The sequence below is a fragment of the Podarcis filfolensis genome (genome assembly GCF_964270895.1).
Source record: "Podarcis filfolensis genome assembly, chromosome: 5".
NCBI classification, from domain to species: domain Eukaryota; kingdom Metazoa; phylum Chordata; class Lepidosauria; order Squamata; family Lacertidae; genus Podarcis; species Podarcis filfolensis.
The window spans coordinates 49,729,654-49,742,948 of record NC_139608.1 but is presented as its reverse complement, the minus strand read 5'-3'; the positions used below and the strand labels follow the sequence as shown (position 1 = coordinate 49,742,948).

The following is a 13,295-nucleotide window of genomic DNA, read 5'->3' as shown; positions in this document are numbered from 1 at the left end:
TGCTGGTTCTACAGCACCTATATGCATAGTTCCATTAGAACAGGCATAGGCAAACTTGGCCCTTCAGATGTTTTTGGCCTACAGCTCCCATGATCCCTAGCTAACAGGACCAGTGGTCAGGGATGATGGGAATTGTAGTCCCAAAACATCTGGAAGGCTGTGTTTGCCTATGCCTCCATTAGAATGCAAGTAGTTCTATTTGTCTTTACTTTTATCCTACTATGTGCCTTATACTAACTTTAAGTGTTCTGTCCCCCTGCTCTAAGAATGGGGGCCAAGTCTGTCCCTATTTACAGCTGCTTTCTTGCACTCCCCTTCCGTCTCATGTTGACTTGTCACCACCCTCTTTGGATCTAGTTAGTTACATCACTGTGGTGGTTGGGGTCTACAGTGTGTCTGGAGTAGTGTTTGCTTGCATCACAGCCATGCCATACCTTGCTTCATCAAAGAGTTAAGCCTGTTCCATGTATGGCCTTCTACAGATGACCTGCAAGAGCTCATGAATCAAACATAGCCTTGAGTTCTGATGTGCGTTAATTTTCAATCAAGGTATTGCAGTCACACTTGTATACCTGAAATAAAACTCCTTACATGTTCCTTGAAGAAAAACACCTCCCTTTCCAAAACCAAGAACTTACTGTTTAATCAAGAAGATACTAATAGAAGTGAAATACGGATGAGTTAGCTTATGAAAGGACTTTAAGCAGTGTTGGATTTCATGGCAGAAAACCCTGTGTCACACAATACATGCATCCAAGTGTTATATCTCAGTGTTATCTGCTTGTGACCCCTTTCTTGGTGCCCAGTTAAAGAAAAGCAGTTGGCATCGGCTGGCTCGCCAGCTGCGCATAACTATGGAAAAGCAGCAAAGAAGATTACAAATGGCCTTGTGGTCAGTATTGGAAGCTTAAACAAATTATACAACCTACCCACCATTCTTGGCTCTCTTATTCTTGTTAACAGAAGGGTTTGGTGTGTTTTTTAATCATGGGAGACTGATTTATTTGTCTTAAGTTTCTGGAACTGTTATACTTTTCTGGAACCCTGACTTCAGAGAGAAAAATCCCAGCAGGATCAGTACATTTCATTATTATTCTTTTAAACAGCCTGAGGAACATGCAGCAGCAGCAGCAGCAGCAGCAGCAGCAATAATAATAATAATAATAATAATAATAATAATAATAATAATAATAATAATAATAATATAATATATTATCTATTTATACCCTGCCAATCTGGCTGGGTTTCCCCAGCCACTCTGGGTGGCTCCCAACAGAATATTAATAATAATAATGATGATGATGATGTGACAAAACATCAAACATTAAAAACTTCCCTGAACAGGGCTGCCTTCAGATGTTATAATGGAATCAGGGAATTGTAGAGTTGGAAGGGACCCTGCAATTCAGGAATCTCAACTAAAGCATCCATGACAGATGGCCATCCAACCTCTGCTTAAGGAAAGTCCACCTTCCGAGGGAATCTGTTCCACTGTTGAACAGCTCTTGCCATCAGAAAGTTATTCCTGATGCTTAATTGGAATCTTCTTTGTGTAAAAATACAGTGGAGGGTGGTCTGTGTGAATATTAAGGGTCTTGGCTGCTCATTTTCCTTTACGTCTTACCACCTTTAGTTTAGTTGCACTTTTCTGAACCCTTTCCAACTCTATAATATCCTTTTTTAGGTGCAGTGACTGGCCTTGGAACAGTCACTGCCTGTCAGCCTGACCTGCTTCACAAAATTGCTGTGAACATAAGGAGGAAATATAGGCCACCCTTGTAGTTATAAGAGGAGGTTGCTTTAGGCAACTGGTAGGACAGGTATTGCCAGTTACCTGGAAGCAATAGAGGAGCTGAGGGAAAAGAGCATTCAACACCCTGGGTGGACCATGCTGGAGGCTAGTATAATAAAAGTCGTAGCACTGCCTGACTAAGTGCCCACAATACTTGCATGAAACAAATCCAGGGGCCCTGGTGACAACGGACACCTCCCAAAAGTTGCCCAGTCTTGCTTTGTTTAAGCCCTGCTCTTAATTCCCAGGGCTTCAGTTCATTATTTTGGGGATGGGCAATAAACCTTCATGCCAAGGTGACAGAGGTGAGCTCATTGTCAACTGTGTATCCTCTCTCTTGCTTTGATTTACACACCACTTTAAAAGCTGGAAGCTATTGACTGTTTCAAGAGCACCACTTGACCCATTTTCCCTATTTGATTTTAGTGAAAGAGCCCCAGACAAAGTCCCCTATGCCCCCCTATGCCACACCGATACAAGCTAAGCTTGTTTGAAGTGGTACCAGCATGCTCTATCTCAGGGGAACCTTTGGTCCTTCGTATGTTATATGACTATAATTTCCATCAGCACCAGCCAGCACAGCCAATGGTCAAGGATGAGGCAGCTGTAATCCATTAACAGGTGTTTTGTAGTAGCTTGATGTTAAAGAGAAGGGGTAAGGAAACTGTGGCCCTATATCTATAGGGCCACAGTTTCCTCACCCCTTCTCTTTAACATCAAGCTACTACAAAAGCATGTAAACAGGTGTTCACATAGAACCCTTCAGCTTGTTCTCCATGTCCCTTTGGTCTATCATAAACTGGCTGTTCTGCTATGTATTCAGATTTTTACCCTTCTGCTACAGTGCAAAAGTTTGAAGATGGAGTCAGGCCACCCAATGGTAACCAACTCATGGTGTCAAGCTCATTGCAGAGAAAGGTTCCCCACACACTACAACCCCAGTTATTGACTACGTTATGTTGAACAGCTGTCTAGTGGAAAGCTTAAAAAAGAAATGAGATGCTGAGTTAGGAGATGCTGAGCCCTATAGTGTGTGTGTGTGTGTGTGTGTGTGTGTGTGTGTGTGTGTGTGTGTCAGTGTCAGTGTCAGTGTCAGTGTCAACTGGAGTTGTCCTTCTGTGAGTTCAAGCTTAGGTTTGATAAGTGCAGTGGTTAAGTGAATAAAAATAATATGTGCCTTTCTTCCTGTGAAAGTTAGTAGGAATGGTTAAAATAAAGTCATCAATGAGTGGGGACTGGTGATGAAATGCGGATTGGACCCAGTGTTCATGGTGCATTCAGGTACATACCCAACACACACAGAAAACTGGAGGGAACAGCGGACCTAATGAGTCCTGTAGGCAACAGACTTTGCTCCAGGAGTTAATATCCAGCTTGAAATTTCCCCTTACCCAAGTCAGGAAACCTCTTGATCAATATCAACAATTTTGTGCTATTTCCTCAGGCTGGTGAATGGAGGTTTGTCGGTTGTCATTCTCCTAATGCAATTTGCCCCTCCTTCCTTTAGCTGTTAGCGTTCTGTGTGCAAATAGCAAAATGTTAACTCATAAAAATGTTAATTCATTCCAAAGGTGTTCTCTGCATCAGTGATCAGGATGACTAAGATTTGTAAAGGGCATCGAATCTTGGCTGTGCTTTTAACGTTACTTGGGAGCAGCAGCGGCACACCCTGCCTGACATGGCCACACCTCCCCAGAGCTGAGCAGCTCGCCAAGGGAAAGGGAAAGAGCCAGAGGAAGAGCAGCCACTCCAAAGGACTAGCTGTTCCGTTCTGTTCTTGAGGAAACTATAGCTTTTCTGAGCTGCGGAGACGTTTCATCTGGAGAATACAAATGGAGTTACAAATACATCAGAGCTCTGAAAATGGTCAAGGTCCGTCCCGATTGAGCCTGCCCTGCTATGTAAATTGTCTCACAATACGGTATAGTTTAAACAGCGTACAGGATGTTATTCTTGATTTATTCAAACAGGAAACAAATTAGGGAAGTTTTGTTGGACTAAACTAGGCGTGTGTCTCATATGGGTTGTTACATTCTTAACAGGAGTACTCTGTTTCTCTGTGCAAGTACATACTGTTCTTGTTTTGAAATGGTAGATCTGGTTTGCATTACGAACTTAGCAGAAAGGAAAGCACTTTTTATAGGTATAGCAACTGTTAAGTAACCCCCCTCGTCCTCTGCAATAGACATGTCTGATCTGCATGTCTTGGGATGATTGATCAAGTACCGTAGCTTGAACATTATTAGGTTTGAACTGACTGCTGCTGTTGAAAGGACAGGCAAGTTTTCAACATATGCAGTAGTTAAAATTGGATTATATTTAGAGCTCAATTTATATATGGAGCAAGGTTTACTGACTGTCTTTGAAAATGGACTGAAATACAGTAATCCCTTCATCAAATCTTATACCAAGTGAAAACATTCTTTACCCTTGGTGTTAACCAGCAGTGAGTTGCAGCCTGCATTTTCACCAGCAAACTGTTTTTATTTATTCAGCCAATTATTCTGCAAATTAAGCCATGTTAGAAACTCTAGTTCTGAGGCATGCTTTTTAAAGATATTGTAAGAGTTTCCATTTAGGAGAAGCATGGATAGATCAGAGATGGAATGGCTACGGCAAGGGTTCACCACATGAATAATTTGTGCATAATTTCTTCATACCACCACCATCCCCTCTTCAGATTTGTAAGATTGTATGATGGTAGCTGGGCAGGTTTCAAGTTGATGAACAGGTGTGCCTAACGTGATCACGTTTCCCTTTTGGCTCAGATATTGTAAGCTTTATTTGTTCAGGCATAGTGCAGAATGTATGCATGTCTCTGCTTATTAGAGAAGTACCTACCACATTCCCATTACAAGTGCCAGAGTTTGTAAAGTGTATTTGCTGATTTCTAGGTATCTTTGCCAAGGTCTGAACGGCACACATAATATCATTTGAATGGAAAGTTCATTCTTCAAACAGAACTAGCCAAACCAGTGTGGTGGTTGATCACTTGGGAAGAATTCATTGTAGTGCTAAGGAGATTGTTACATCAGCACAAGCATTTCAGTTTGCCAGATGGAAGAATCTCCTCTCTCCTCCCCCTGGGTGCTGTTCTGGGGGCTTCCATAGCTATTTTGGGAGTGGGGCAAACAGGGAGGGGGGGTGCAAAGCCCCACTATTGTAGTGGAAGACCTTGCTTGCAGAGCTTATAGCCAGGGCTGCTGCAATAAACAGCTGTGCAAGCCTTTGGGAGGCAGAGATGTGAGAAGGCATCAGAGGAGGGAGGGAAGGAAAGAGGGACAGAGGCCAGTGTTGCCCTGACCATCATTCAAGGCACCCCAGGGTACCACGACACTAGTTGAAAACCACTGATCTAGAGGCAAATTTGTTATGCTGTACTCTTCTCACTCCTGTTTTCCTCTTGTGATGCTTTCTAATCCAGATGTATGAGTTGCAGTGCAATCCTATGTCTGCTCAGAAATAAATCTAATACAGCTCAATGACACTTAGTCCTAGGTAGCAGGGCACAGGGTTCTATTCTCAGTGTGGCAGAGCAGGCAGGTTGTTACAATGAAGTTCCAAAAATGCCTGATAACTATAGTTATGGAGTCCAGAATCTGGTTGCTTTCAGCATTCAAGAGTTTTCTTTTGCATTGCACCTAGAGTTTGCTTAAAATATGGGTACGAAAGTCAAGTGTCAGGTCACGCCTGTCATTTGCTTAGTTTTTGTAGCTATGATGATGATTTCTCATACCAGGGAACTGTACTACAAAAGTGTAGTGTTCCTGTGAGATTATCTCAGGAGGAATCTAGAATCATTTTATGTTTTCAGAGGAATTACTATGTATTGATATTTCTGACTTGAAAGCTTATTACATCCTTTGCCAACCTGGTGCTTTCCAGCTGTTTTGGACTTCAGCTGTCAGTGGCAGGGGATGATGGGAACTGTAGTCTAAAACAGCTGGAGGGCACCAGGTTGGTGAAGGCTGGCTTAATGGGAAAACTCAACTTGGCCTGGCTATATATACTATATATTGGCCATCTGGACCAATTCATGCAACAACAACATTCCTTGGACGTAAGCAGTTTCCTACGACTTCTTATTGAAATATTACTAGGGAAGGATGAACTATAGATTGGTCGTTGAGCACATGTATTGCATGCAGAAGACCCCAGGTTCAATCCCTGGTCACTTTAGTAAAAGGATCAGGTAGTGAGTGTTAGGAAAAGACCTCTGCTTCAGACCCTGGAAGCCTGCATCGTCAGAAAAGGCAACGGTGGGTTAGACAGGCAGCTGGATTTGTATAAGACAGCTTTGTATATTTCCTGAGGAGATCCCACAACTCCCTTGGATAAACTGCTTTTCTTTCAGCTGAAACCTGCTTTGCTCCAACTTGTCTTGAAATATGAAGCTCTGAGAAACAATTGTTTCTTCCCACAAAAAAGGGAAAGTTTCATAATGTGATGTATTTATTAAGATGACACACTGGATAGTGATGGATTTAAGTTTTTGAGTTCAGGTCTTTAAAAAATAATACTTATTGCACTGGGAGGAATACAACGGGTGGGACGTAATTAAAGTGTAGGCAAAAATAACAGTTTATTCCACATTTTTCACTTGGAAACACGTAGGTACAATGCTACCAGTTTGATTGTTCACTGATAATATTGGTACTTTCAAATGAATGAATGAATGAATGAATGTGGAGCTGCAGTATAAATGGTTCTGGTGTGAATGGTCTCTTGTCTTTTTGAACAGTTTGAAGGCGTGGCATTTTCCAGTAGTTTAACAAGGTAATTGTTTTGCAGATGAAGTAATATAGGGTGTGCTTTTAGACCTAAAGCATGCAAAGACATGTGTTCTGACGCTGCTCTGCTAAAATATACCAGCTAACCACCAGCTCCCAAATCAGCTTCTGGGCACCAATAGCAAGCAGGTGATTTAACACTCTGCCTAGCAGCCAGGAATTGGATTGACCATATGCTAAATTAAAAAGAGAGCCTGCCATATAACGTGGATTATTGTGCAGTAGATTTACATCTGCATATGCAGGGAAAGTAGTACGATTCCTTCTCTGTGCAGTGTCTCTAATGACAGAAAAAGGGCATGTATATAATGCAATTATTTTCTTCTTTCAGTTCACTGAGTTGGGGATCGAGAAACAGATGTATTCCCTTTCATGTATTGTTTTTCTTCAGTAACAAGACAGTTTGACAATTTCATTTCCAGACACTTGAGGCAGTGAAAGCATATGCAAAACCTTTCTTTTTGAGTGTGAAGTGTCAGTGTGAAGTGTTTGCTTTTGATGATTTCAGTGGAAGAAAAACAACAACCCTCAAATTATTTTGTGTGTCAGTTGGATGACTTAAGGGAGGTAGGGGGGGTAATGCAAGTATTTGGCAGCAGCACAAAAAGGACAGCAAAAAGCAGTAAAGATTGGCTTGCGGCTTGTTTGTAGTTAAAGAGAAATAAGTGGATGTTGCCAAGCTAGTTCCAGAACAAAAATATACCCAGCATCTGCTAAGAGCATTAGAATTTTAGCTGATAATTCCTGGGTTAGTTTATGCTTATGTTTGTAGTGCAAGAAGCTACAAGAAGCTCCCCAATTAGCTTTTCTTCTTGCATATTTGGAATATAACTTAAAAGCAACTTTCGTGTTAATTGTGGACTTGTGTCATTCTTGGACAAATATCCTACTGAATTTGAAGAACTTGAAATTCCACAGCCTGAACAGGTGTGTCCCCCAGAATTATAATGGTGAATTAAAGGGTTTATTGATGCGTATCTGTCTCCTGTGTATGATCACATAGGTCTCATTCAGATAAAACTAGGGCTTCATACTGCAGGAATGGGCCTTGGGCTCATGTACTTCCCCTCTTCCAGTGCAACTACAAAGATGGAATTTGGAAACTTTTGGTCTTGTTTCAGATTAAGCACAGCTGCTTGTGTTGTCTGAATCCAGAATCCTGAACTGTGATTATTGTTAACTGTGGTTTGTTGGATTTTTTTTTTGAAATTGGTTTATTTCAATTAACCATAGTTAAAGAGTAGGGTGGTCAAGGACAAAAGAGGCATAACAGTAAGGGAAGAGAGTAGTCATTGCAGCAGCATACCCAAGATATTGGTCCCTATCACAGCACGGGATATGATAGTATAGCCTTCAGGAACACTAGCAGGAACCTTTTTTCTTTGTCCATTGTATCATTGATAGAGAATAGGATTTTACACTGTGATACACAGCAGTGTGTAGGACTGGGCTGCCCGTATTGTACTGGGTCAAACTATTGCTTCATCTTTCCACTATTTTATATTCTGACTGGAAGTTTCAGGTAGAGGTCTTTCAGACTTCTACTTCATCTGCTTCCTCTGATGCCAGGGATTGGACGTGGGACTTTCTACATGCAAAGCATGTACTCTCCCACTTAGAAACAGTCCTGCCCGCTCCAGAAGGTTATATTTTAGTCTTTCTCTTCACACAAAGCAGCATTCTCTTCATATTGGTGACATCAGCAGAATCAAAGCGGTGCATCCAGCTTCCTGTTATCCTGGGATACAACTTCCAAGCAAATTAAGCTTTGATAACAAAGGATTAACTTTTCTTGTACTTTGTAAAGTCTAATGCACTACATAACTGGCTCCTGGTGACAAGTTGTCACCTTTTTTATGGCTCTATAGACTGAAAATTACTTGGTACACTAAAACTCAGCATCCTCACAAATAATGACTTCTTCCCTACTAAAGTATTACTTGAAAGTATCAGGATGTTCTTCCCTGGCAGGCAAAAAAAGAAAAAAAAAAAGAAAAAAGAGATACTAAAATATAACAGGTAATTAGGGTACTACCAGGTGGCAAAATAGATTTTTTTTGGAGGGGGGGCACAGTATCATTTACTATGATCATCTCTCAACAGGTAAATGTCCATGGGCAGGTTGTCGTCTGCTTTTAAAAATCATTCTCAGAATTGTGCATTCCCATTCTGTAATTACATGGTGTTGTGGTCTGGACAGGTATGCTTAATTATTGGAATACATAGATTGCGGGAGCGGGGTGTGAATCAGATCTACATGTGTTTTAACTTCAGGATTTCTGTGTAGGTGTACCTCTATTTTGAACTCAAAGAAGACCAATCTAGACTGAATTATGAACAAAGTTCTCTGTGTTCCACATATCAGTTTCCACATTTCAAGAGTGGTTCAGATTTTACTAAAAATATTTATAGTTCTCATGGTTCTGGGGGTTATATTTGAAGGAATCTTGGAAGTCCACAGCTAGTCTCATCAGTGATTCCAGTGGCCTGATGGAGAGAAACACGGGATGACCTGAAGTTGCAAGAGTAGTTGCCAAATACCATTGCTAAAAAAATTTAGTGAGAATGTACGAGCAACCTAAATGCTCCTGACAGCTTTAACAAGGCTGAAAGTTTAGTGAAACGTAAAAGACAAACTATTTCATTTACAGAACTTTGCTTCAATTACCAAATCTTGCTTGCAATGTTGCTAAAAGCTGGCCCTGAATAATATTTATCTGTGACTATAGAATCAAGATCCATGAGGACAGAGTAGAAGGTTGTCCAGGCTAGTAGTCAAATGGGTTTTTACTGAATCCAAATCTTGGTACAGCAAAATGTTGTTCAGTGTAATTCTTGACCATTCAGTTTATGATTATGAATGTCAGAGGACTCATCCACAAGTTGTAGGAAATCTGCTTCTACCTAGAATACTTTATCCTACTTCTTTTGTAGCCTGTTGGGCTGACATCCCAAGTGGGCTTTTTTCTGCTTAATTGTAACAGGTGGCAGCTTTACCTATGGCCAATCGAGCAACGCAGCCTTTTCTTCCTGACTTGCTTTATATCTGTGCTTTGAACCATGATTCCTTGCAGTAGAGTTGGCATTTACTTGCACATTTCTTTCCTGTGACCTAAAAATGTAACTAGAAGAGTGCCTTACTGAAAAGACACTGCATTTTCATTTTGCTGGTAGATTTGCTACATTGCCTTTGCAGGACTTGGAGAGATTTGAACTCAAGCCAAGTCTAGTGATTTGACACGCTAGTTGTTGGAGTGGCATATCTAGCCTGTGTTGGCACTACAGAAATTGTGGAGTGGGGGATGTTCAATAAAGCACAAGTGGATTCCAGGCCAGCAAGTTTTATCTCACATGAAAAATGTTAATCTGCCCAGCCTCGTTTCCACTTGTAAAAACCACCTAGAACTACCCGTGGTCCTCTGCCAGCACGGAGAAAGTTGATTTTTCCCAGAGAACAGACTGTCTTTCTCTTTTTGCCCTGCCCTACAATAACACTGCCTATGTTTTGAATCCGAGGAGAAATTTAATTGCATTTGAAGGTGAACCAACCTAATTCAGACTTTGCGAAGCAATGCAAGATCTGAAGCACAAGCAGCCTCCAAATTCACATGCCTTCAAATATTCCAATGCAGTTCTCCAGCCAAATAATATCTACAAAAATGTGCATTCTGAGGTAAAATTGGTATTATGCATACATTTATGAAAATAACATACAAAATGCATTATATTAGGAGAAATTGCTTTGCAAAAATGTATTAAGCAAAGTTGCTTATCTGTACGTGTGTGTGTGTGCGCGCGCGTGCATATGGAAAAAATAACATTATTTTCTGGAGAATTTTCCTAAAGATTGCAAGCTGATGTGGAAATATGGAGAACTGAATTTAAGATTGTAAAAATGAAAAACTGAGAGAAACAGAAACAGATTTGCCCATCCCTTGTTCTGAAAACTCATTTTGAATTGAGTTGGTACAGTAAAACCTGCCATTTCACTTACTCCTGTGTATGTTTCTCATTTTGTGGTATCACTTTATGATCCACACACTAATTTTCAACACAAGTGAGGCAGCAATGGTTGATCCTGTAAACATTTGCAAGTAAGACCTGCTAATACTGTATCTGTAATATGTTCTGAGTATTCTGCCAGTGAATGGGAGATTAATTAGGCTAGAAGACTAAAGAAAATAGTTAAGCTATGATCATCAGTACTGATTAAAGTGAATAATTTAATCAGTACTGATTATCATAGCCAAACTGTTTCATATGCATATTTCAGTCTAGTCTGTTGTGGGAATGAAGTGGGGAGGATGGGAAAAGGTCTCTGTTACAGACTTATTTTTGGCCATAATATATATTTATATATCTGAGAGAGACATAATAGATAAGCTGATCAGATTGCTACATTAACAAAGTGTGACTCAGCTCTTTTGTTTCCCGGCATTGTGATGGAAAGCTGATTTTTATTGATCTCTTATGCTGAGAGCACTGTACAAGTGGGTTTGGTAGTGCACGTACACCCAGCAGGCAGTGCTAATGCAAGCTTTCAGACTTGATGCTGTGAGACAAGAGCTAGGCTGTCTGAATTAAGAGAGGTCTATGTTTTTGTATTTGGCTGAAGAAAACTTCACTTGGTTATTTTTACAAGTCCTAGGGCTTGGTGGTTGTTGGCAGGGTGTGGAGGGAACATTAACAACTGCATGGTCAAAATCACAAAATCAACGGAGGAAATAGTGACCCACCCTGATCAAGAGGAAGGACCAGTTTTGCACTAGCTGAAGCTTACCCTCTATCACCATAGAGTGATACATTGCTCTAGCTTTGAGGTTTAAAAAGTCTTGGATGATCATCTCTAGATCAGAACTTTTTTGAAAAGGGCCTCAGGATTATCACCAGTGAAAAACAGTGAAAAACAGTTCTGGATACTAATGCAATTCAAAGTCAAAGAGCACCTAACTTGTGAAGCTGAGCAACCAACATCACATACAGTGGATGCCCACGTCCTTCTGGATACGGAAGGGCCTGCTGATCATTGCCTCGGGCTTGTCACTATTAGACTTAAGTTTGGCAATCTGAAGCATGTACAGTGGTACCTCGGGTTAAGAACTTAGTTCGTTCTGGAGGTCTGTTCTTAACCTGAAACTGTTCTTAACCTGAAGCACCACTTTAGCTAATGGGGCCTCCCGCTGCTGCTGCGCTGCTGCAGCATGATTTCTGTTCTCATCCTGGGGCAAAGTTCTTAACCTGAGGCAATATTTCTGGGTTAGCGGAGTCTGTAACCTGAAGTGTATGTAACCCGAAGCGTATGTAACCCAAGGTACCACTCTAATTGAATTTTCCTAAAGGGAGAAAAGTATCCTTTTTTGTTGCTGCTTGATAGCAACACTAGTAGCAACAGTAAGTAGTTTTCATGTCAATAAGGAAGCTCCTAAATGCACAACAACAGAAACAAACCAGAAATTCAAGCCCACATCTCATTAGCCACTTTGTTGAGCTCCTGGTTCATGGAAACTGCTCACTAAGGAGCTGCCCTATTATTCTTCATTCTAATCTCTCCTTTTCCATACAGTTGAAAAGGCCATGTCAAGTCAACCAGATGAATAGAGCTGAGCAGCATAAAAGTAATGACTTTAATTAGATATTTCCCCTTGCTTTTCTCCATTGAACCTTCACCACCTGAAAGGAGATTAGTCTCCCTTCCCCACCCATCAGGGGGATTTGAAAATGTCCCTGTGACCAAACTGATTAGTGAAGAAAAAAATAAATCAGGCCTGGATTCTTACTATAGCTGTGTGCTTTCCCCCCTCTTCTTCCTCTCTTTCTAAGGTCCAGCCAATTTTGTTTTAAAGAAACTAAATTACAGAGTAAAAAGCATGCAAGAAACATAGTTATTCTCACTTTTTAAAAAAAGATAGTCGACTGGGAAGTTTACCTGTGTGTGCTGCATCAAAATGAATGGGGGTTCCTCAAGAACACTGCTGTGTTCCTTTTCATTTAGGTCTTGTGCAAGAGATCTCACCTGATGGATTGTGTACAGTGTCTATAATGAAAAAATTCAATTGGATGCAGTTTGCTACTACTGTGGAATTAAAACTACTCCAGAGATTTCCATGAAAACATGCTGGTTAGTCATATTTTAGTCACCAGGAATGGCCCAAGTGAGTCTCCCATATCAATTGCCTCTTCAGTCGATATATTTGTGAGCCCACAGAAAAGCGGTTTTAAAAAAGGCTTTTTATTTGACGCTGGGTTTCCATCTCCTTGTTTTGTGAAGTTTTTCAGTGCTCTGCAAATCATAATTGAAATCTACATGGTCAAACTGTAACTTGCAGTTCTAACTTGCAGACAAATTACAGGTTTTTGATTGGTTGTGTGTATTGACAAACTGTGGTTTGCAGCAAAGAAAGGGGGCGGGGCAGGATGTGCACAGGCAAGAAATAGGGTCCTGCTTAAAAGGCTATTCCTATCTCATCCAAGTGTGGTTTAAAGCTAAAGAGCCTTAAGGAGGCAGATCTCTAAGTTGCTCATCATCATTTAGCACCTGAATAGCATAACAGACAGGCATTTTACCACTATGGTGGGGTGCATTACATCTCTTTAATAACAATATATAAATTTGCATATATATTAGCATAAATAAATCAGCATTCTGATGTCTGCTGCCCCAGGCTCCTTTGGAAGGCTGGGATAGAAATAGAATAATAATAATAATATGAAAG

The 13,295-nt window shown here is 40.7% G+C and overlaps 1 protein-coding gene across 21 annotated transcripts in view; it reads left to right on the top strand.

The window, feature by feature from the left end:
- The window catches only part of ABLIM1 (actin binding LIM protein 1), a 215,778-nt gene that overhangs the window by 44,289 nt on the left and 158,194 nt on the right, over positions 1 to 13,295 (top strand). For 8 of the 21 annotated variants that reach the window (XR_014548866.1, XR_014548867.1, XR_014548868.1 and 5 more), the window contains exon 1: positions 3,438 to 3,664. The exons of 6 other annotated variants lie outside the window; for them this stretch is intronic. Coding sequence is in view for 6 of the 15 variants with exons in the window: in XM_083616695.1 (XP_083472821.1) it covers positions 3,625 to 3,664 (40 nt within the window). In the remaining 9 variants the exon portion in view is untranslated. Of the gene's footprint in view, positions 1 to 3,437; positions 3,694 to 13,295 lie in introns of those variants that run through there. 7 more of the 21 variants (XM_083616697.1, XM_083616698.1, XM_083616696.1 and 4 more) reach the window with 4 other exon arrangements.